The sequence below is a fragment of the Peromyscus leucopus genome, chromosome 15, assembly GCF_004664715.2.
Source record: "Peromyscus leucopus breed LL Stock chromosome 15, UCI_PerLeu_2.1, whole genome shotgun sequence".
Lineage (NCBI taxonomy): Eukaryota > Metazoa > Chordata > Mammalia > Rodentia > Cricetidae > Peromyscus > Peromyscus leucopus.
In genome coordinates, this window is record NC_051076.1 from 48,828,367 (window position 1) to 48,849,797 (window position 21,431).

At 36.4% G+C, this 21,431-nt stretch overlaps 1 protein-coding gene across 1 annotated transcript in view; it reads right to left on the reverse strand.

Annotated features, from left to right (window-relative positions):
- LOC114684899 (complement factor H-like) overlaps positions 1-21,256 on the reverse strand; it is a 59,419-nt gene extending 38,163 nt beyond the window's left edge. The window contains 8 exon segments of the mRNA XM_037211347.1: positions 3,684-3,860; positions 4,246-4,440; positions 14,435-14,477; positions 14,479-14,570; positions 14,573-14,608; positions 18,159-18,209; positions 18,212-18,328; positions 21,034-21,256. Of these exon segments, the coding sequence (XP_037067242.1) occupies positions 3,684-3,860; positions 4,246-4,440; positions 14,435-14,477; positions 14,479-14,570; positions 14,573-14,608; positions 18,159-18,209; positions 18,212-18,328; positions 21,034-21,241 (919 nt within the window). The 5' untranslated portion in view covers positions 21,242-21,256.
- Positions 21,257-21,431: the final 175 nt, after the last annotated feature.

A 21,431-nucleotide genomic window follows, 5' to 3' on the forward strand; every position in this document is an offset into this window, starting at 1 on the left:
GTTAAGAGCAGTGGCTGTTTTTCCAGAGGTCCTGAGTTCAATTCCCAACAACCACAAGGTGACTCAGCAATCTGGAATGGGATCTAATGTCCTCTTCTGGCCTGCAGGCACACGTGCAGATAGAGCACTCATACACAAAAACATAAATAAATAAATCTTGAGGAGGAGGATGAAAAAAATAGGACATAAAGTTGAATGGGTAGTAGCAGGGACACATGCCAGAGAATAGCTGGGGATAGATGAATATAATAAAAGATATTTTATAAAATTTTGAAGAACTATAAAAAGGAAATTCTCAAAAAAATTAAAATTGTTTTAAAATGTCCTACAAAAAGAAAAATAATTCACAAGTGTTTACTTGGGTCTCACTGAGTATTAAATACAGTTACTAGAAATAACTATTTAGACACACATATATTCACAAATGGGGAGAACCATAAGAATGTATCATAGAGATCCAGCTGTGTATTAAAGCTATACTTTGACTGGCCAAGGGTCTGTCAAAAGACAAGTCATTTATTATGAATATTTGGTGCCATCTAGCCTTTAATATTTCAGCTGTCTTCTAGTATGAAATTCTTGCTAGCCCAAATATTTCCAGACCTGCTGAACTTCTAGGTAACTAACTCCTCCCGCCCCCATGCATAGCTTTGTTTTATGTGCAAATGAGCCTCAGACCATCCCCATGCCTCAAGGCCTAGAGGCTCTCCAGAGAAATTGTCTGAGAACAAAGGGGGGTTTTACATATCAAGGTGAAAGGTAAGGTAGAGGGACATTACTGAGGAGGCAGAGAACCACGTGCCCAGGGAAAGAAAAAGCAGGCATTTTCTGTAGAGCAGACATAATGGCAGGATGAGAGAAAAGAGAAGACAGAGGTTCCGTATAGGGTAAGCAGATCTCAGGCAGAGTTTTCTGAGTGCCAGAAGTAGAGAGTAGCAGAGATGGAGACTGAGGAAACAGAGGATGAGATGAGGCTGGAAGCATAGGAGTTTAGTCATTAGCAGGACTCTGGGCTATTGAACTGGACAGAACTGAAATTTGTAGACAGGATTTCATCCCAGAGAAATAAAGTAGACAGATAAAGAACTTGGTGTATCTAGATTTATTCTTGTCCTGAATGCCTGACGGAGCTATAGCTTTATTGATAGAATTTTGTCTTAGAGGAATAAAGTTAACAGACATAAGAGCATAGTGTATGTAGATTGTTTTTCCCTCAGATATCCCACAGCAGACGTAGCACACTCCCTGGACCCTGGGTATTCCATACAAAATTTGATCAATGAATCATATCCTAGATGCATAAAGGGTTGTAAAATAAATTATACAAGAAAACATCCAATTAAAACGGGATATTCTTAGATGATTGCTATTATTAGCCCACTAGGAAGATAAAATGAAAGTAAAATAATACTCTCATATACTGATGTGTTTAGAATATAAAATCTTACTCTCTTGATATTTAGAGGGAAATAAATCAACTGAAGCTTGCTCATTGCTGTTATGGATGCAAAATATCCCAAACATCCTGAAAGTCCACATGCCAGATTATTACAGACTGAATCATGCACATGCCATAGTATTCATAAATTTTAATTTTAGATATTTATCTAAGAAACACATTATAAATTTTAATCCAGTGGCTTGTCTTCAAATTTTCATAAGCAGCTCAAAAATTGCCAAGATCTAAAATAGCCAAAATGTTCCTTAAAATGTTACAGATAGCTAAATTATTATGTATCTATGTAAAGTTATCTCTCCACAGTAAAATTCAGTTACTATACAAGTCACAATATAGAAAAACAACACAGATAGTCTACAGAAAACTTATGGAATTAAAGTTTGAAAACATGATTCATAAATCTATTGATATGAAGTGGTAGAAATACAACATTACAGTAACAAAAATAAAAGTTATTACCTAGGGTGGTAGAGTTGAAGAGGAAGGAAACAAGAGAAATTCCTCAGTAGATTTAGACTGGTTCTAGCTTGATGGGGTTGTATTCATATAAGCATACTCATTTGTCAATGCCACTGACCTGAACTCTAAATATATTTGAACTATTCCTGAATAGAAATGATTTTTCATAGACGAGTCCTTTGAAAGTGGGTACAAAACTGTTAGTTGTTTTAAAATCTTTTTGAGTTACTTGGAGAAAGAAATCTAAATCATTTTTCCTGGATAGGATTTTTAAAAAACAAGACACAGAAATATGAAAAAGCAGTATGTACATATAGATCAGCACACTTAACAAACATGAACAAAACCAGCATGACAGAAAGACTATAAAATGAGAACTCAGTACAAATTTTAAGCAGGTCACTAATATTAATCACATAAAAATTTAAATCACTGAAGATTAGAAATTCTTAGAGATTAAATAAATTATGGACAATATCAAAAAATAATGCTAACAAAAATTTCTCATCAGCAAAATGATAGAACAGAAGACAATTGACAAGCATTCAAAAACAGACTAAAATTTTTAAATATACATTACATTCATAAATGACAATATGATTATGTGATTATTTCAAAATTGTTCTGAAAATTCAAGATATCATTCAAATCTAATCAAAAAGTTTAAAAGTTGGCAATCTGAAGTAAACAAAAAATACATATAACTCATATTGATTTTTAGAATTCTTTAATATAGCAGCAAAATAATTACAAATGTGTAAATTAGAAAATGCATTTGAAAAATTAAATTCATTGACTGCAAATTGACTTAGGATTATATTTTTTAAAACCTAAATGATAATGAACGGAATTTTTTTTTCTTTTTTTTCTTTTTTTTTTTTTTTTTTTTTTTTCTGGAGCTGAGGATCGGACCCAGGGCCTTGCACTTGCTAGGCAAGCACTCTACCACTGAGCTAAGAGCTGAGGATCGGACCCAGGGCCTTGCACTTGCTAGGTAAGCACTCTACCACTGAGCTAAATCCCCAACCCCATGAAAGGAATTTTTTAAATATTTATTTATATATTATATATACAGTGTTCTGCCTGCATGTATGCCTACACACCAAAAGACAGCATCAGATCTTATTACAGGTGAGACATCACATGATTACTGGGAATTGAACTCAGGACCTCTGGAACAACAACCAGTGCTCTTAACCTCTAAGCCATCTCTCCAGCTCAAGAAAAGGAATTTAAAACATTACTATTATGTTGTAACAATTTATAGACATTTATTTTAAAAATAAAGTGTGACATCACACAGACATTTTCAAGAACAAAGAACAAGAAGTAATCATCAATACAAACATATTAGTACAGAGATTGGAGAAAAACATGAAAACCAGACACACAATGTCCTAGAATTTCATTTCCAGTTACACATCACAAAGGATTCAGAGACAATTAGCAAAGCTTTAAAATGCCATATTACTACATGAATATATGAATGATGTGTGTAGCTATTATCATATTTGTTTAATTTTAACTACATTATTATAATTATTTGAATCAAATAACAATGTGATTCAAAGTTTATAGTATTATAAACAAAAGTTTAGTCAATATTTTGTTGTAATGTCTATTAGGTGTGTTTGCTTTTCTATATACTTACCAAGAATCCTCAGTATTCACTTACACCACACTTGAAAAGAAGCATTTTGCCACAGGTAATATAGATGGGATGGGGAGTCAAGAGCATATTGTGACTTCAGAGCTGGTTACTTACTGACACGGATGCATTTAGGTTGAGGAGACCAGCCGTTCTCTGTACATGTAACTGTATCTTGACCATTTGGAAGACTGTAGCCAGGGTAACACTTGACTGTTACAGACTGGTCCTGTATATAGTTTCCTTTCCATTGTAAATAATTCCCATTCTCCACATACTGGAAACCACATTGCTCTAAGGACCATAAGTATACCATAAATATTCAATAAAAAAATTCATTTGTTTAAAAAAAAAAAAAAAACTAAAGTTTACCTTTATAATAGTTAAATGAATATATGTGGCATTCAAAAACAAAACCTTTACTAGTGTTTTTAAAAGCAGCATTTATCTTTAGTTTTTATAAATAAAATATGCAAGTCATAAAGGCTTCTCATAGTCTCTGTTTTCCGTGTTCATTTCATGAAGAGCTACTCACAAAAGACAGAAACTAGTCTTTTTTGTGCATAAACTCTTCTATTTTTTATTTTGTCACGGGAGACGTAAATATAATTATGTATGTGCTTTTCTCTTTCCACTCTTCCATAGAATTAAACATGATCTAATGCAGACATTGACTTACTGAGACACGGAACTGCAGGCTCCCACCCTCGTACAGTGCAGTGAATGTAGTCCCAGTGGTACCCCGATGGAGTCTCAAAACCTCTGTGGCAGTAATAGTCATACTTCTTTCCTATAGGTACTGGGAAGTAGTGTCTGCGGTTCCATTCATCATATAGACCTCCATTTTTGATTTGTGGAAAATCACAAGGTTTCACTTGCAATAAAAAAAAATCAAACAGACAAAAAAAAAACCCTCCTATCAGAGATAAAGCACATGATCAGTGAATTACGTTCTATTAATTACAATAGCATGTCTAGAGAGTGTCTAGAGAAGGAGACAAATAGGATTCAGACTGCTGAGGTATGTGAAAAGTCTTTCCTCATGAAATCAAGTTATACATGACAGATCACCAGAGAAGTGGGTCAGGGTTATTTGTTAATATCCAATATGATAACTGCTTTATAATTTGAATCAGAAATGAAATCTAATGTGATTACATAATAGTGAACTATTTTATAACTTCACATTGAAATGCTATATTATTCATTGTATTAATAAGTTTATATAAAAGTTTCATTAAATTTTTCATCTTCATGTTCCTATTTATAATTAATAAATACTTTTAACATCAGAATAGTATTAATTTTTCTATGAAGTATGATTCTTCTTCAGGGACCCTCATGCAGTATGTTAAAAGAATTCCAATACATGCCCAAACACACAAATCTCATAGCTTCCTTATTCATGCACACACACATTTGTTAAATGATTTATAAATTTAAATACTTTTTCTCTTGAGTGTTCTTCAAAATTTGAGAGTTTTACTTTTCACAGGACATCAAGAAATTAAATTAGTTAGAATCCATCCCTGGTGCATGAGTGGGCTTTTTGGAGCCCACTACCAACATGGGATACCTCTTGCAGTCTTGAGGCAGGGTGAGGGCTTGAACTTGCCTCTACTCCCTCAAGGGAGACCTTGTCTTCTTGTGGTAGGAAGTGGAGGTGGGTTCAGAGGAGGAGGCTTAGGGAGGGGAAGGAGGGAAGAGGGGGATCTTTGGTGTGTAAAAATGAATGGAAAATTTTTCTTAATAAAAAAAATTAAATTAGCACACTGAGATTTCGTTTTAAAGGGTAACAAAAGGAGACATGGTTTAAAGTAGGGATATTATAGCCTTATAGACACATTCTTCTGCCTCTTAACTGATCTTCCTTCTCATGTGGACACAGATGAATTTGCCTTGTCTCTTTTATAGGTGATTCCTCAAAACAAACCTAATATTCCTTAAAGTGCATGGTCAGCAGAGGTAGTCAGTACTTAAAGCAGCCCCATTTGAATCTTACACGTTTCCAGATGTAGGTCTTGGCCAATCAGCAGTGATGGTTGGTCTGTCACAGTCTTGATTCAGGTTACTCACAACATTGATTAATATATTTACTAATTTTCAAAAAGCTTTAAATAAGTAACAGCATAGTTAATTTTTTGACCTATTCCTGGATCTTCTAATTATTACCTATAAGTTTCATCCTACTACAGATTCAATATGGCACAAAAGATCAATTTGTAGACTCTCTCCTAATCAACATTCATGGTCATCATCTGCTGTCTTGTTCAGTTGTGAATTTATACATATTTTCCCCAAAATAGCAAATCATTTGATGAAAGAAATGAGTAATTGAACAGGCCTGTCTGAGAAGAGAGTACTACACACTTTAAGTACAAAAGGTATTTAATGAAATTAGTCTTCTTTATCTTATTCAGGAAAACACCAGAAATTCTGCTGTGAAAAACCTCATATTCATATATATTTATTCCACAGATGGTCTAGATATCTCTGGGCAGATTTACAATGTAGAAACTCAACTACACAGACTCCACACCTGTAATTGTAAATCTACTCAAAAGACTATGGCAGGGGTTTCATAAGATCTAGGGAGAGGGGAATTAATTCGGTTAGTAAGATAAATTGACATAACATATAACTATCTTCTAAATATTTTTGTTCATATTTTAGATCATTAAAATTGTCAGCATTAATCAGAGATACCTCTCTTTTTCAGTAAACTATGATGAATGTAGAGATTTGTTAATGCCCAAGGCAATGGGAGTAGTAAGAGTGTGCTCATCATTAAACAAGACATTTACACCATCCCTCAAAAGTTCAAGGAACATGTGGATGAAAGGGCACAAAGATTTTAAGAGCTGAAATATAGTAATCATGGCTGTGAAATATCTTCTTCTGGCCTATTCAGAGCCATTACAATAAAAAACTATCAACATCTACAGATGTCTGCACTGAGTCTATCAAGAATGGGCCATCGACATCCAGGCATGAATGGAGTAAACTCTCAGGGAACCATGTGATCATCTCTGAACTATTTCATCTAATTGATTCAAAAAAAAAAAAAAATGAGAGTCAGCGATTTCAGGTGTATACCCACAAGTGACTAAACTAGGTTCCATAGACAGTACCAATCCAAGTGTTGCACATATGCCCTTTGTTAAACTACATGTACCATTCATCAAAACTGGAACTTGAGAATCTGGGAGAAAGACAGGCAAGTATGAAGTGCTATTGGTAGAGTTGGGGTGTGAGAAAACGTTATGGAAATAGACTATCCAGGATGTTTTATATACATGTAAAAATTGTCAAATAATTAAATTTTAAAAAATTATAAAAATCATTTTCCCTTACAATTCCCATAAAGTAATAATATTTCATACTGAAAATAGCTTTTCTTTCCTATTATGATTTGGACCTCATACATTTCCCCAAATCTCACTTTAATGGAAACTTGGTTTCTCATTGCTGGAGCTATTGGGAGAGGGGGTAAAGTTCAGAAGTTGCTAGCTTGGTTGAAATAAGTCAGATCATTGGGGCTCTGCATTTGAAGGGGTAATGGGGCCTTGGCCATTCTTTTATAGCTATGTTTCCTGGATGGAAGGAGGCAAGCAGCTTTGCTTTAGCTCTCACTCCTTCACATAATGCTCCGCCTCTCACAGGCTTAAAGTGATGAGACTAGTTGACCGTGAAATCAAGTCACCAAAACTAAAGAAATCCTTCTTCTAAGTTATTTCTTCAGTAATACTGACAGAGACAGAACGGGGACTAAGAAGAGATCCCTGACCACTCTTTTGTTACTGTATTGGGGGGGGGCTTAAGGGATGCCAGGCTTAAGTATGGTATACTTTTATCATGGATGTCTAGATAGTATGAAAGGAATATGGATATAGATAGGCAAAAACCTGAAAAGTATGGGAGAAGTATATTAGAAATAAAATACTCTTGACTCAAGTGATGCTGTGTGTGTGTTAAGAAGCCACTGAAGCCCTCCCAAGCAGCTCCCTCCAACAAAGATAATGTAATTTCCCTCTTCGTGTGTGAGTTGGACTCAAAACATAAAGAACAGCCATGCCAGAAACAATTGTGTGTGAGTAGATCACAGACAGATTCTGGGCCCCCACTGTCTCTTTGATCACTAACTCTAGAGCAAGTGAGCTGTCATCAGGTAATCTACATAGAGGCTTATATGATAAGGAACTGAGAGCTCTTGTCAAAGCCTTATGAGTATGACATGTGGGACATAGGGCCTAATGTTTAGTAAAGGCTCCTGATGACTGAGAGCCATGGCAGTCTCGGAGAGCACCACACTGATGCTGAGAAAGTAGCCAAGTCATCCTCAAATCTGGACCAAACTAGGAGACAATACAAGTTTGTTATGAAGCAAATATTTTTACTGATATTTGCTACAATGCAAATAAATAACTAAAATAAAATCTTATATGTCCTCCTTTCCCAATAATTTGCTAAAAATCTTTGAAAACGTTTCTTAATTTGAAAAATGTGCATATGCATATATACATAAATTTGAGTAGTGGTAAATTATGAATTTAAGTTTTCTAAAATTTATTTTTAATATTACTTAAAATCTTAAGTTTTAATATTACTTAAAACTTAAATGTTACTTAAAAGAAAAACCAGGTAGGCTGTCTGCAGATCTTCTCTTTCTCTGTGTTCCCCCAGATCCAAACCCCTAACCTCATTCCCAGTTCTTTAGCAGAATACTTATCAGCCTTTTCCTCCTCCCTCCCATCTCCTGTAGACCCCACAGATTTCTCCTTCTAATCCCCCTCTCCTCACTCACTGCTTTGTTCCAGCCCCTAAAGCAAAAGGCACACCTTCTAACCCCAGGGCTCCTGCCACTGCAAAAAGTAGTCTGAAGGCAAACCCAAACCTCTCCTGCTCCTGATATCCAGTACTCCAGTCTCATACCCAGCTCTATAGCAGGAGAACTGTTAGGATCTCCCTTTCCTCTCTGACCCCATCCACAATAGATCACTAAGCTCTTCTCTTCCTACCTTCCTTCCCCAAACTCATCTCAACATCAGAGGCTCCAATATCAGTAGGCATTCACAGGGAACACACCAGCTGAGCAGGACAGAGAAACAGGTAAGATAACTGAAGGCCTTCACTACTCCCTCCTTATCTACAAACCAACCCCTCCAGTTTCTTCCTTAGAACACCACCTTCAGCCTTCCTTCCCCACTGCCCACATCTCCTGTGGATCCTACATACCATCCCCTCCTAACCTCACTCTCCCTACTTGTTGCTTTATCTCAGCCCCCATATACAGGTAGGCACCCTCTGCTTTCCCACAGGCCTTGCTTGCCAGAAAACCAGGAAGCCTGCCTGCAGACTCTTTCTCCCTCTGCTTCCCAAGATGCAATCCCCCAATCTCAAGCCCAGCTCTGCTGTGGAACACCGGTGGCAGCCTTCTGTGTCCTCTCTCAGCTCTGTTCTCCTGGGATCCCACAGATCTTCCCCTTCTATCCTCCTTCACACACTCTTTGCTTTGTCCCAGCCCCAATGCCAGAAGGCACTCCCCCTGCTAAGCCAAATTCTCTGTGAACATACCAGCAGAGCTGACCAGGAAAATAAGTAAAACACAGCCACCACACTCTCCCAAACTCCTTTGAGGAAGCAGAAAGCAAGGAATAAAACACCCACCCAACAATGACAAATATAGAAATAAGCACCTCGGCCTATAATCACCCCAAAACCAGATGCATAGACACAAATGTATAAATACAATTAATAAGAATCAGAGCAATAAGACTTCACTAGAGCACAGCTATCTTAACCACGGGAGGCCCTGAATATTCCAGCATAGCTGAAACACAAAATAAAGTCCTTAAAAACAGGAACTATGGAGGAAAGCTTTCCCACCAGAATACAAGAGATTTAAAGGAGACTTTCAGGTGTTGAAGATACAAGAGCAGAAATGGAGACACCAGTGAAAGAAAATGTTGAATCTAAATATTTCCTGACACAAAACATCCAAGAAATCTGGAACACTATGAAAAGACCATACCTGCCGGTGGTGGTGGCACAAGCCTTTAATCCCAGCACTAGGGAGGCAGAGGCAGGCGCATTTCGAGGCCAGCCTGGTCTACAAAGTGAGTTCCAGGAAAGGCACAAAAGTATACAGAGAAACCCTGTCTCAAAAAACCAAACCAAACCAAAACAAAACAAAACAAAAAAACAAAAAGAAAGAAAGAAAGAAAGAAAGAAAGAAAGAAAGAAAGAAAGAAAGAAAGAAAGAAAGGAAAGAAAAGACCATACCTAAGAATAACAGGAGAAGAAGGAGAAAAATCTCAGCTCAAAGGCCCAGAAAGTATTTTCAAAAAATCATAGAAGAAAAATTTTCTGACAGAAAGAAGTAGAAAATTTTCTGATAGGAAGAAGGAGATGCCTATAAATGTACAAGAAGCACACAGAACACCAAGTTGACTAGACCAGAAAAGAAAGTCCTCTTACCACGTAATAATCAAAACATTAAACAAAGAACAAAGAAAGAATATTAAAAGATGCAAGAGAAAAAGACCAAGTAATACAAAAAGGCAGACCTATTAGAAATACATCTGACTTAGCAAGGGAGGCTCTACAAGCCAGAAGCACTTGGACATATGTGCTTTGGCTCTAAGAAATCACAGATGCCAGTCCAGATTACTATTCCCAGCAATACTTTCAGTCACCATAGATGGAAAAATAAGATATTCTGTGATAAAATCAAATTTAAACAATATCTACCTAGAAATCCAGCCCTACAGAAGGTGCTAGAAGAACTCTAACCCAAGAAATTAATTACACCCATGAAAACACAGAGAATAAATAATCTCACACCAGCAAAACCTAAAGATTGGAAAAATACACATACACATGAACATATTATCAGCAACAATTACATAAAATAACAGGAATTAAAAATCACTGGTCATTGATATCTCTCAGTATCAATAGACTCAATTCCCCAATAAAATGAAACAGACTAAGAGAATGGACCCCAAACCAGAATCCATTCTTTTGATGCATACAAAAAGGACACCTCAACATCAAGGGTCAAGGGTTGGAAAAAGATATTCCAAGCAAATGGACCTAAGAAGCAAGCCAGTGTAGCCATTTTAATGTCTCACAACATGGGCTTCAAACCAAAATTAATCAAAAGAGATGGAGGACACTACATACTCATCAATGAAAAAATCCACAAAACTATATCTTCTTCTCAGCACCTCATGGAACTTTCTCCAAAGCTGACTACATACTCAGAAGCAAGTCTCAATAGATAAAAGAAAATTCCTGAAACTCCCTGCATCCTATCATAGATTGAAGCTCTGCATAACAACACCAGAAACAACAAAAGCTTACAAGCTTGTGGAAACTGAAACAACTCTCCATTGAATGGTTGCTGGGCCAAGGAAGAAATAATGAAAGAAATTAAAGACTTCCTAGAATTCCATGAAAATGAATACACAACATACCCAAAGTTATGGGACACACACAATGAATGCAGTGCAAAGGGGAAGGCACATAGCACTAACTGCTTACATAAAAAAAATAGGAAGATCTCATACTGGCAACTTAATAGCACACCTGAAAGCTCTAGAACAAAAAGAAGTAAACATACTCAAGAGGAGTAAACAGCAATAATAATAATAATAATAATAATAATAATAATAATAATAAAAACTAGGGCTGAAATTAAAAAAATGGAAACAAAAAGGACATTATAAAGAATTAATAAAAAAAATGGTTCATTGAGAAAAATAAACAAGATAGAGGAATCCTTATCCAAACTAACTAAAAAGCAGAGAGACAATATCCAAATTTAGAAAATCAGAAATGAAAAGGGGAAGATAACAACAGACACCAAGAAAATCCACAGAATTTTACAGACACATTTTTTAAAGCCAAAACTCTACAAAATTGGGAAATACAAAAGAAATGGATAATTTTCTCAACAGGTACCACTTACTAAAGATAAATCAATATCAAATAAACACTTTTAAACATCCAGGGCCAGGTGGTTTTAGCCCAAAATTCTACCAGACTTTCAAAGAAGAGTTAAGACCAGTACTCCTGAAATTATTCCACAAAATAGAAACAAAACGAATGTTGCTCAATTCATTTTATAAGGTCACAGTCATTCTGATATCCAAACCACATAGAGACTCATCAAAGAAAGGGAATTTTAGGCCAAATTCTCTTATGAACACAGATGCAAAAATACTCGATAAAATACTTGCGGACAGGATCCAAGAACACATCAAAAAGTCTTCCTGTATGATCAAGTAGGCTTCATCCCAGAGATGCAGAGATGGTTCAGCATACTAAAATGTCAGTAAATGTAATCCACCATATAAATAATCAGAAAGGAAAAAAAACCCATATGGTCATCTTACTAGATGCTGAAAAAGCCTTTGATAAAATCAAACACCCTTCATGATAAAAGGGACATATTTATACACAACAAAGGCAATATATTGCAAGCCTATAGCCAAACTCAAAATAAATACAAAGAAACTCAAAGCAATTCCACTGAAATCAGGAACAAGACAAAGTTGTCCACTCTCTCCATATCTATTCATTATATTACTTGAAGGTTTACCATTAAGACAAATGAAGGAGATCAAGGGGATACAAATTAGACAGGAAAATTAAAAATATTTTAATTTGCAGAAAATATGATAGTAAAAATAAGCAGCCCCAAAAATTCCACCAGGGAACTCCTACAGCAGACAAACATTTTCAGCAAAGTGGCTGAATAAAAGATAACTAAAAAAAAAAAATCTCAGTAGCTTTATGACAAATAGACTGAGAAAGAAATTATGGAAACAACACCTTTTAAAATAGCCTAAATAAAATAAAATTAAATATCTTAGAGTAATACTAACCAAGCAAGTAAAGACCTGTATGATAAACACTTCAAGTCTTTGAAGAAAGTAATTGAAGAAGATAGCAAAAGATATATGCTCATGGATTGGTAAAATTAGCATAGTAAAAATGGTCATTGTACCAAAGCAAACTACAGATTCAATGCAATCCCCATTAAATTATAACACAATTATTTATAGACCTAAAAAACAACAATTCCAAACTTCATATGGAAAAACAACAACAACAAAAACAAAAAACAAAACAAAACAAAAAAAAAGGATAGCTAAAATAATCCTGAAAAATAAATGACTACTGGATATCTCACCATCCCTGATTTCAAGTTGTACTACAGAACTATAATGATATAAAACACATAGTATTGACTTATTGACATAAAAACAGATACATTGATCAATGGAATCAAATCAAAGACATAAATCCACACACCTATGGATGCCTGATTTTTGATACAGAAACTAGAATATGGAGGGGGAGGGGAGATAGGGTAGAGGGAGAGAATTGGAGAGAGACAGCTGGAATTAAGGGGTATTTGAGGGATGATATGGGAACCTAGGACAGTGGAAACTTTCTAAAACATATGAATATGATCCCAACGAGGTCTCCTAACAATGGGGGGGATACAGAGTCTCAACTGGCCATCTCTTGTTACCAAACAAGGCTTCCAGTAGTGGAACTGGGTTGACCAAGACAATCCCATAGAAATCCCCAAATAAACCAGACTGTTACTACAAAATGAATTGTTCTTACATACTGAGAGTGGGGCCCCAGGGCAGAGCAGAACATCCACACAACTCATGGAACATGGAGAAGTTGATCTGGTACCTACATAGAGCCTTCACTCCCAGATTCTAGTGCCTTTGGTGCTGGAAGGTACTTGGCAGACTATCAAAAATGTAAACACTGCCTCAGTCCTAAATCCTTTGACCTACAATCTTTCTTGCTTGTCTAATGTGCTAAGGCAATAGTGGCACAGAACTTGTGAGAGCAGGCAACCAATGTCTGATTTGACCTAAGGCCTGCTCCACAAGAAGGAACCCACACCAAACCAAGAACTAGAGACTAGATAAACCGCAGATCTAGGATAAAAACTGAATACTACCAGTAATCAATCAATCAATCAATTGATTGATTGATTCCTAATGATATTCTGCTATACTATAAGACTACATACATACATACATAAATAAAGAATTCCTAACGATATTCTGCTATACTTGTAGACCAGTACCTTATCCAGTCATTATCAGAGAGACTGTCTCTGTCAGCAGATGAGAACAGATGCAGAGACTTAACAGCCAGATATTAGATGAAGAGTCTAAATTGGAGGTCTCCATCAAATCCCTTTTTACAGAGCCCAGGAAATCTCATAGAAGAGGAAAACACCAGGAGAACAAGGACCCTTCTATCAACTAAGCAAGGTACATATGAGCTCACAGAGACTGAAACAACAAGCACGGTGCCTACACAGGTCTACACCAGGTCCTCTGTGAATGTATTACAGCTTTTAGCTTTGCATTTTTATGGGACTCCTGACTGTGACAACAATTTGATCTCTGACTCTTGTGCCTGTTCTTGGGACTCTTTTCTCCTTTTGGGTTCCAACTTTGAGATGATAGTTTTACTTCATCTTAATTATAATTTACTGTGTTATGTTTGGTTGTTATCTCTTAGAAGCCATTTACTTTCTCATGAGAGACATAGAAGGAGTGGATCTAGGGGTGAAGAGAGTTGGGGACAAAATATGAGGAGCAGAAGGAGAGGAGACTATAATTAGAATATGTTGTATGAGAAAAGAATCTATTTTCAAAAGGAAAATTATTATTACTTAAAATATTACTTACTTTAGAAGTAAAGTGTTTCTAAAAGTTTTATGCAAACAAAAAATTCAAATATTTGCTACTTATCTTCATTTGTCCATGTTTTAAAAGTGTAATTTCAGGATTATGAGGATTAAAGGTGTGAATAAAGCTTACAGCCACATCTTGGAGCAGGAATCCAGCCAGTACTTGTACACTTTTACGACTGTTTCCCGGGTTGCAGGATAGAAGCCCTCTTTACATCCATATGTGATTTCATCATCAGCTCTGTGTTTGATCCTCTGAGGTGAAAGTTACCATTTGGAATATAAGGAGGTTTGCATGTCATTTCTGAAAAAGAAACATATACAAATAATGAGGAATATTTTAATTCTCATTAAACTTAAGAATATGAACATTAGCCCACCCAAATCTGCCCTAGTTGCTGGACAGCAGGGAAAACTCCTGGTGCCAGGCTCCCGCACCAAATGCCCCCACCATCGACAATGCGATCTACAAGACCCAAGCCTTACCCCAGTACCCATCTGTCTGTGACTCCAGTAACTTCCTGAGACAAGGAATCCACCAGCCCTCATTGGACCAAGAGTGGCTTCCTGAGACACAGAATCCACCAGCTCTGACTGGAGCAAGAGCCTGATAGGACCAAGAATGACTTCCTGAGTCACAGAATCAGCTAGCTTAGATTGGGCTAAGTGCAGCTCCCTGAGATTCAGAATCTGCCAGCTCCAATTAGACCAAGAGCTAAGATAAGACCCAAAGGAGCCCCTTGAGACACAGACACAACAAGCACAGAGTGACCAATAGCAGATCTCTCAGACACAGCATCTCTTGACCTATTAGAAGAAGAGATGGGCAGATGTCAATGAAAAAATACATACAACATAAAGAGCAATTGGCATCACCAGAACCTAGCCCTCCTGCAACAGTAAGACCTGAATATCACATGTAGAAGAACCAGAAGAAAGTGACCTTAAAAATACCTTCATGAGGCTGGAGAGATGGCTCAGCAGTTAAGAGCACTAACTGTTCTTCCAGAGGTCCTGAGTTCAATTCCAGCAACCACATAGTGGCTCCCACCCATTCTGTAAAGAGAACTGGTGCCCTCTTCTGGCAAGCAGGCAGAACATCATAATATATATATAATATATATATATATATATATATATATATATATAAAACATCTTTTTAAAAATACTTCATGAAGATGCTAGAGGACTTTAAGAAAACATGAAAAATTCCCTTAAAGCAATTGAGGAAAAGACAAACAAAAAATTGGAAGAAATCAAATCCCTTAAAGAAAGCCAAGGAAACCATGAAAAAGCAATTACATATGTGAAGGAAACAGTACAAGATCTGAAAATTGAAATAGAAACAATGAGGAAGACACAACAAAGGAATGTTGGAAATAGAAAATCTGAGTAAATGACCAGAAAACACATAGATGCAAGCATAACGAACAGAATACAAAAAATGGAAGACAGAATCTCTAATGTACAGGATACAATAAAGGAAATAGTTTCATCAGTCAAAGAAAACACCACAGCCAAAAGAGTCATAACACAAAATGTTCAGAAAATCTGGGACACCATGAAAAGGCAAAACCTAAGAATAGCAGGGATAAAAGAAGGAGAAAAATACCAACTCAAAGGCACAGAAAATATATTCAACAAAATCATGGAAGAAAATTTCCCAACTTAAAGAAGGAAATACCTTGAAGATACAAGAAGCTTATAGAACATGAAATAGACTAGAACCACCAAAAAAGTCCCCTCACCACATAATAATTAAACCACTAAATATACAGAATAAAGAAAGAATATCAAGAGCAGCTAAGGAAAAAGGCCAAGTGACTTATAAAGGCAGTCCCATTAGAGTAACACTCAACTTCTCAATGGAGACTTTGAAAGCAGGAAGGTCCTGGACAGATGTTATACAGACACTAAGAAGCCATGGATGCCAGCCTAGACTAATATACCCAGCAAAATCTCAATCACCATAGATGGAGTGAACAAGACATTCCAAGACAAAACCAGATTTGAACAATACCTATCCACAAATCCAGCCCTACAGAAAGCACTAGAAGGAAAATTCCAACCTAAGGAAGTCAGATACACCCTCAAAAACACAGGCAATAGATAAGCCCACAGCAGTAAATCCCAAAGAAGAGAAACACACACACACACACACACACACACACACACACACACACTACCACCAAAAGATAACAGGAATTAACAACCACTGGTCATTAATATCCCTTAATATCAATGGACTTAATTTACCTATAAAAAGACACAGGCTAACAGAATGGATATGCATCTTTCTGCTGCATACAAGAAACACACCTCAACTTTTAGAGACAATACCTCAGAGTAAAAGGCTGGGAAAAGACTTTCCAATCAAATGCACTTAAGAAGCAAGCTAGTGTAGAAATCCTAATAGCTAACAAAATTGACTTCAAACTAAAATCAATCAATAGAGATCAAGAAGGACATTACATCATCATCACAGGAAAGATCCACCAAGATGAAGTTTCAATTCTGAACATTTATGCCCCAAACACAAGGGCACCCACATATGTAAAAGAAACATTACTAAAGCTTAAACCACTTATAAAACCCCACACATTAATAGTGGGAGATCTCAACACCCCACTTTCACCACTGGATAGATCTCCCAAATCAAACTTAACAGAGAAATAAAGGACTTAACTGATGTCATGACCCAATTGGACCTAATAGATATCTACAGAACATTCCATCCTAAAAAAAAGAATATACCTTTTCTCAGCACCCCATGGAACTTTCTCTAAAATCGACCACATACTTGGCCACAAAGCAAATCTCAACAGATACAAAACAATTGGAATAACCTCCTGTGTTCTATCAGACCACCATGGTTTAAAGTTAGATTTCAACAACAACAAAAACTACAGAAAACCTACAATCTCATGGAAACTGAATAATGCTCAACTGAATCACCAATGGGTTAAGGAAGAAATAAAAAAGAAATTAAAGACTTCCTAGAGATCAATGAAAATGAAGACACCACATACCCAAACTTATGGGACACTATGAAAGCAGTGCTAAGAGGGAAATTCATAGCACTAAATGCCCACATAAAGAAGTTGGAGAAATCTCACACTAGTGACTTAACAGTACACCTGAAAGCTCTAGAACAAGAAGAAGCAAAGTCTCCCAGGAAGAATAGACGCCAGGAAATTATCAAAGTGAGAGGTGAAATTAATAAATTAGAAACTAAGAGAATCATACAAAAAATTAATGAAACAAAGAGTTGGTTCTTTGAGAAAATCAACAAGATAGACAAGCCCTTATCCAGACTAACCAAAAGGCAGAGAGAGAGCATCCAAATTAGCAAAATCAGAAATGAAAAGTGAGACACAACAACTATCACTGAGGAAATCCAGAGAATCATCAGGTCATACTTCAAAATCCTGTACTCCACAAAATTGGAAAATCTAAAAGAAATAGACAATTTTGTGGACAGGAATCACATGCCAAAGAGCTGAATGGCCGTTAGCTAGGCAAGAAGAGGTTAGGTGGGACTTCTGGGTACAGACAGGATTTGGAGAGGAAGAAACAAGGAGTCACCAGCAGAGGCAGAGTAAACAGACATGCAGGAGGAGAGGTAAAAGCCACAAGCCAGGTGGCAACACGTAGATGAATAGAAATGGGTTGATTTAAGTTATCAGAGCTAATGGGACAAGCCTAAGCTATAAGCTGAGCTTTCATAATAAGTCTCCATGTCGGTTTTTGTGAGCTGGCAGCTCAAAGCAAAGCATGAATACAGCCATCATCCTTTTCCACTCACTAGCCTACTTCTTAAATAAAAAAGACTTAGAAAATAAGAGTAATTTTACCTTCACAGGAAGGCTGAGGATTCCATCCGGAAGCTGTGCAGACGGTATCCCTCTTTCTTTGAACTGAAAACCTCGGTCACATTTATATTGATACCTTTCATTCACCTTGTAAACTGGTTTATTAGATATACCATTTCCATTTTTAATTTCTGGTCGTGTGCAGGAAATTTCTAAATGCAAAAGAATAATTGTATAATGTTTACTATGAAAGGAAATCTGCTGAGCAAGCCATATTTTCACAAGGACAGTGTTTTGTTCTCATTAGGTCAATCAGCCAAAACCAGCCAACCAAACAACAATTGTTTTGACTTGACTGTTTTCTTAATTATGTATTTGGTGTTTCAAATATTCACTTTTGAAAAAAGTTAAAAGTATACTACTTTAACATATGGTAAATTAGCCTGTTGAAATAAATAGCAGCCTGTAACAGTCCTCATATTCCTGTGAAAATGAAAACAGACACAGGCTTGCAGGTTAATATTTGCATTGGATAATCTAAAAAATAGCATATCTTCTGATTATTGATAGTAATTTTCAAGACCTCATTTTTTTAAGGAATTCTATTAAAGTCACTTTCCATTTGATCTTTGAAAAATCACAGGCTTCTGCTTTGCTGTCTTCACCATAGATAGGAACTTTTTGTTAAAAAAAAAAAATAAGAAAAGAAACCTAGAGAAGTCCTGGCTACCACTTTTTACACAATTCTCTTAACACACACTACTCTGGGACTGTGGCACTAGCAACTGGTCTCTCAAAGCCTTTCCTCCCATCCTTTTATTTCATTTTTCCTTGTTTATAACTAAATAAACTTTTAAATGGTCACTTTGAATATGTTTCATCCTTTTCCAAATCAAGCTGAGTTAATTTGGACAAGCCTGTACAGTAACTGTGCTGGCCTATGCTCCTTCTCTTACTAACTTATCACCTCTGTTCAACTGTTGAGTAACAATTCTCTCTAAGATAAAACACTTCATGTAGGAGGGATGCTCCTACAAAAAGAGAATGCTCTAAAGTAGTGGTTCTTAACTTAATGCTGCTGCCCTTTAATACAGCTCATGTTGTAGTGACCCTACAACCATAAAATTATTTTCATTGCTACTTCATAACGGTAATTTTGCTACTGTTACGGATCATAATATAAATATCTGATTTGCGGATGACCTTAGGTGAGCCCTGTGAAATGAGTCATGACCCACAGGTTGAGAACCACTACTTTAAAGGGAAGTAAAGCATCCCATCCTCCAAAGAAGCTCATTAAGCTCAGGAAGTAAACAATTCAAATGCTTCAGGAAGTCCTTGAAATTGACCATATTGACTTGGCTCCTCCTTCCCCATGCATACATAAGCAGTAATGACTGCTGTGAAATACTTTTGGATCAGCTGAACTTCCTAGAAGACCCTCATACCATTGTGCGTTGTGCTCCAGCTTTCTGGCTTTTGTGAGCCATCACCTGTGCTGGGGCAGGCTTTAGATGATACGGCTAGTTTTGAGTTGTACTATTCACGCAACAGTAGTAAACTCTTTAGTTCACCAAAGTGGACTCTGGTGGTAGATCTGTCATCAGTTCCCTATCTGAAGTGAGTAGATGTTGGTTGTAATCTCCCCAGTAATAGGTTTATGCAACAGTGGGGCCTCTGTGTACAGCTGACGAGGCTCAGGACATCATTGTGCCATGGGCACCTTGTTGTCTTTCCATCTTTCTTCCCATGGCTTTCTGAGAGCTGCTATGCTTGCTCTTCATCTGTATCCTTATGCTTTCTTTAAAACTAGTCTCAAGGATCAGAATTTCCAAGGTTTCATTAGCCATAGACAATGAGTTATAGGCATGTAAATAGCACCCATGAAACTTCAATTTGTGGAGTATATGACACACTGAATATACATATAAGTATATCATTATTTTCATGAAGAGTCAGTGTTGTTAGAAAGACTTTTTAAAAATAAATCGTCAGTCCTGAGGGAAGGAAATGATGTAATTATAATCTCAAAAACTAAAGAAAAATAAAAAAGAAGAAAACACTGCCTCCATTAGTGTAAGATAGACAATGTTAAAAGTGGTGAAAATATTGGAGATGTTAGATAATATTTAAAAAATAAATATAGTATAGCTCAACACTCATGGGGCACCTTCAGGAGGATTGCTATAAGATAGATGCTATATGATCACATATCAAGCTCAGGCTGGCCATGGCTACATTGTGAGAGGCAGTCTCAAAAACAAAGACAAAAAAGAGGAAGAAGAGAAGAAAGAAACAAAAATCAAAGAAATATTGATTAACAATTCATTATATAACTTTGTTATAAGTCAGAGATTTTTTAGTAGATACAATTCAGATAAATAAAACTGACAGTAAGCTTGTAATACAAATGTGTGTGTATGTGTATGAAATATAACTTCCTAACAATATTTATTAAAATTAGAATGTCATCATGATGCATGATTGGAAGCATACAATAAACCTTCAGCTTCCAAAATCATTGTAAAATTCTCCTTTGGGAGTCAATTTTACAACAGACAGCAGAAATGCTGAGGTTAGACTCTGAATAGCAACACCAGGTAGTAACCTTTGTTCACATCTTAACCAAGTCATTAAGCCACAGTAATGATGGACATCCTAGGTACTTCCATTAAAGAAACTATAAGAGGACATGATGTCTATGGTTGTTCTGAAGGTAAAATAAGAGGTTCACGAAAAAACAAAACAAAACAAAAAAAAAACTTCAATCAATTAGAGGGAAACAGCCATGCTTAGTAAGCATTAGAGCGATACAATTATGTTTTAATTAAAAATGTACTTTAAAAAGAAATGTATATCTTTTATAAGAATGGCTAAAACCATTGAAACACCAAGCGGGTGAGTGCGTTCATCTTACCCACACATCTTGGCTTCTCACTGCTCCAGAGGCCATTTTCGGAGCAGTGTATTTCCTTCTGTCCTTCAACCTTGAAGCCTGTGTTGCATTCAAAGCGCACCACCTGTCCAAAATAATATTCCTGGTCTGGTTCCGCTGCACCGCTTACAATTCTTCCATTCTCGGGTTCTGTCACCGGCAAACACTTAACAACTGAAAATACAGGCATCACTTTTAACAACAGAACTTGAAATCTTCTATGTGAATTTAAAAAAAAATCAGCAGGATAGACCTGGAGGAAATCACTTAAAGGTTTCAAAACATGTAGTATGATGGTTTGCAAGAGATAAAAGTTATGTAACATAAGTAGTTTGGTTATCAGTTTCTGTGGGAATGGGAGAAAAATATCACTTTGAATG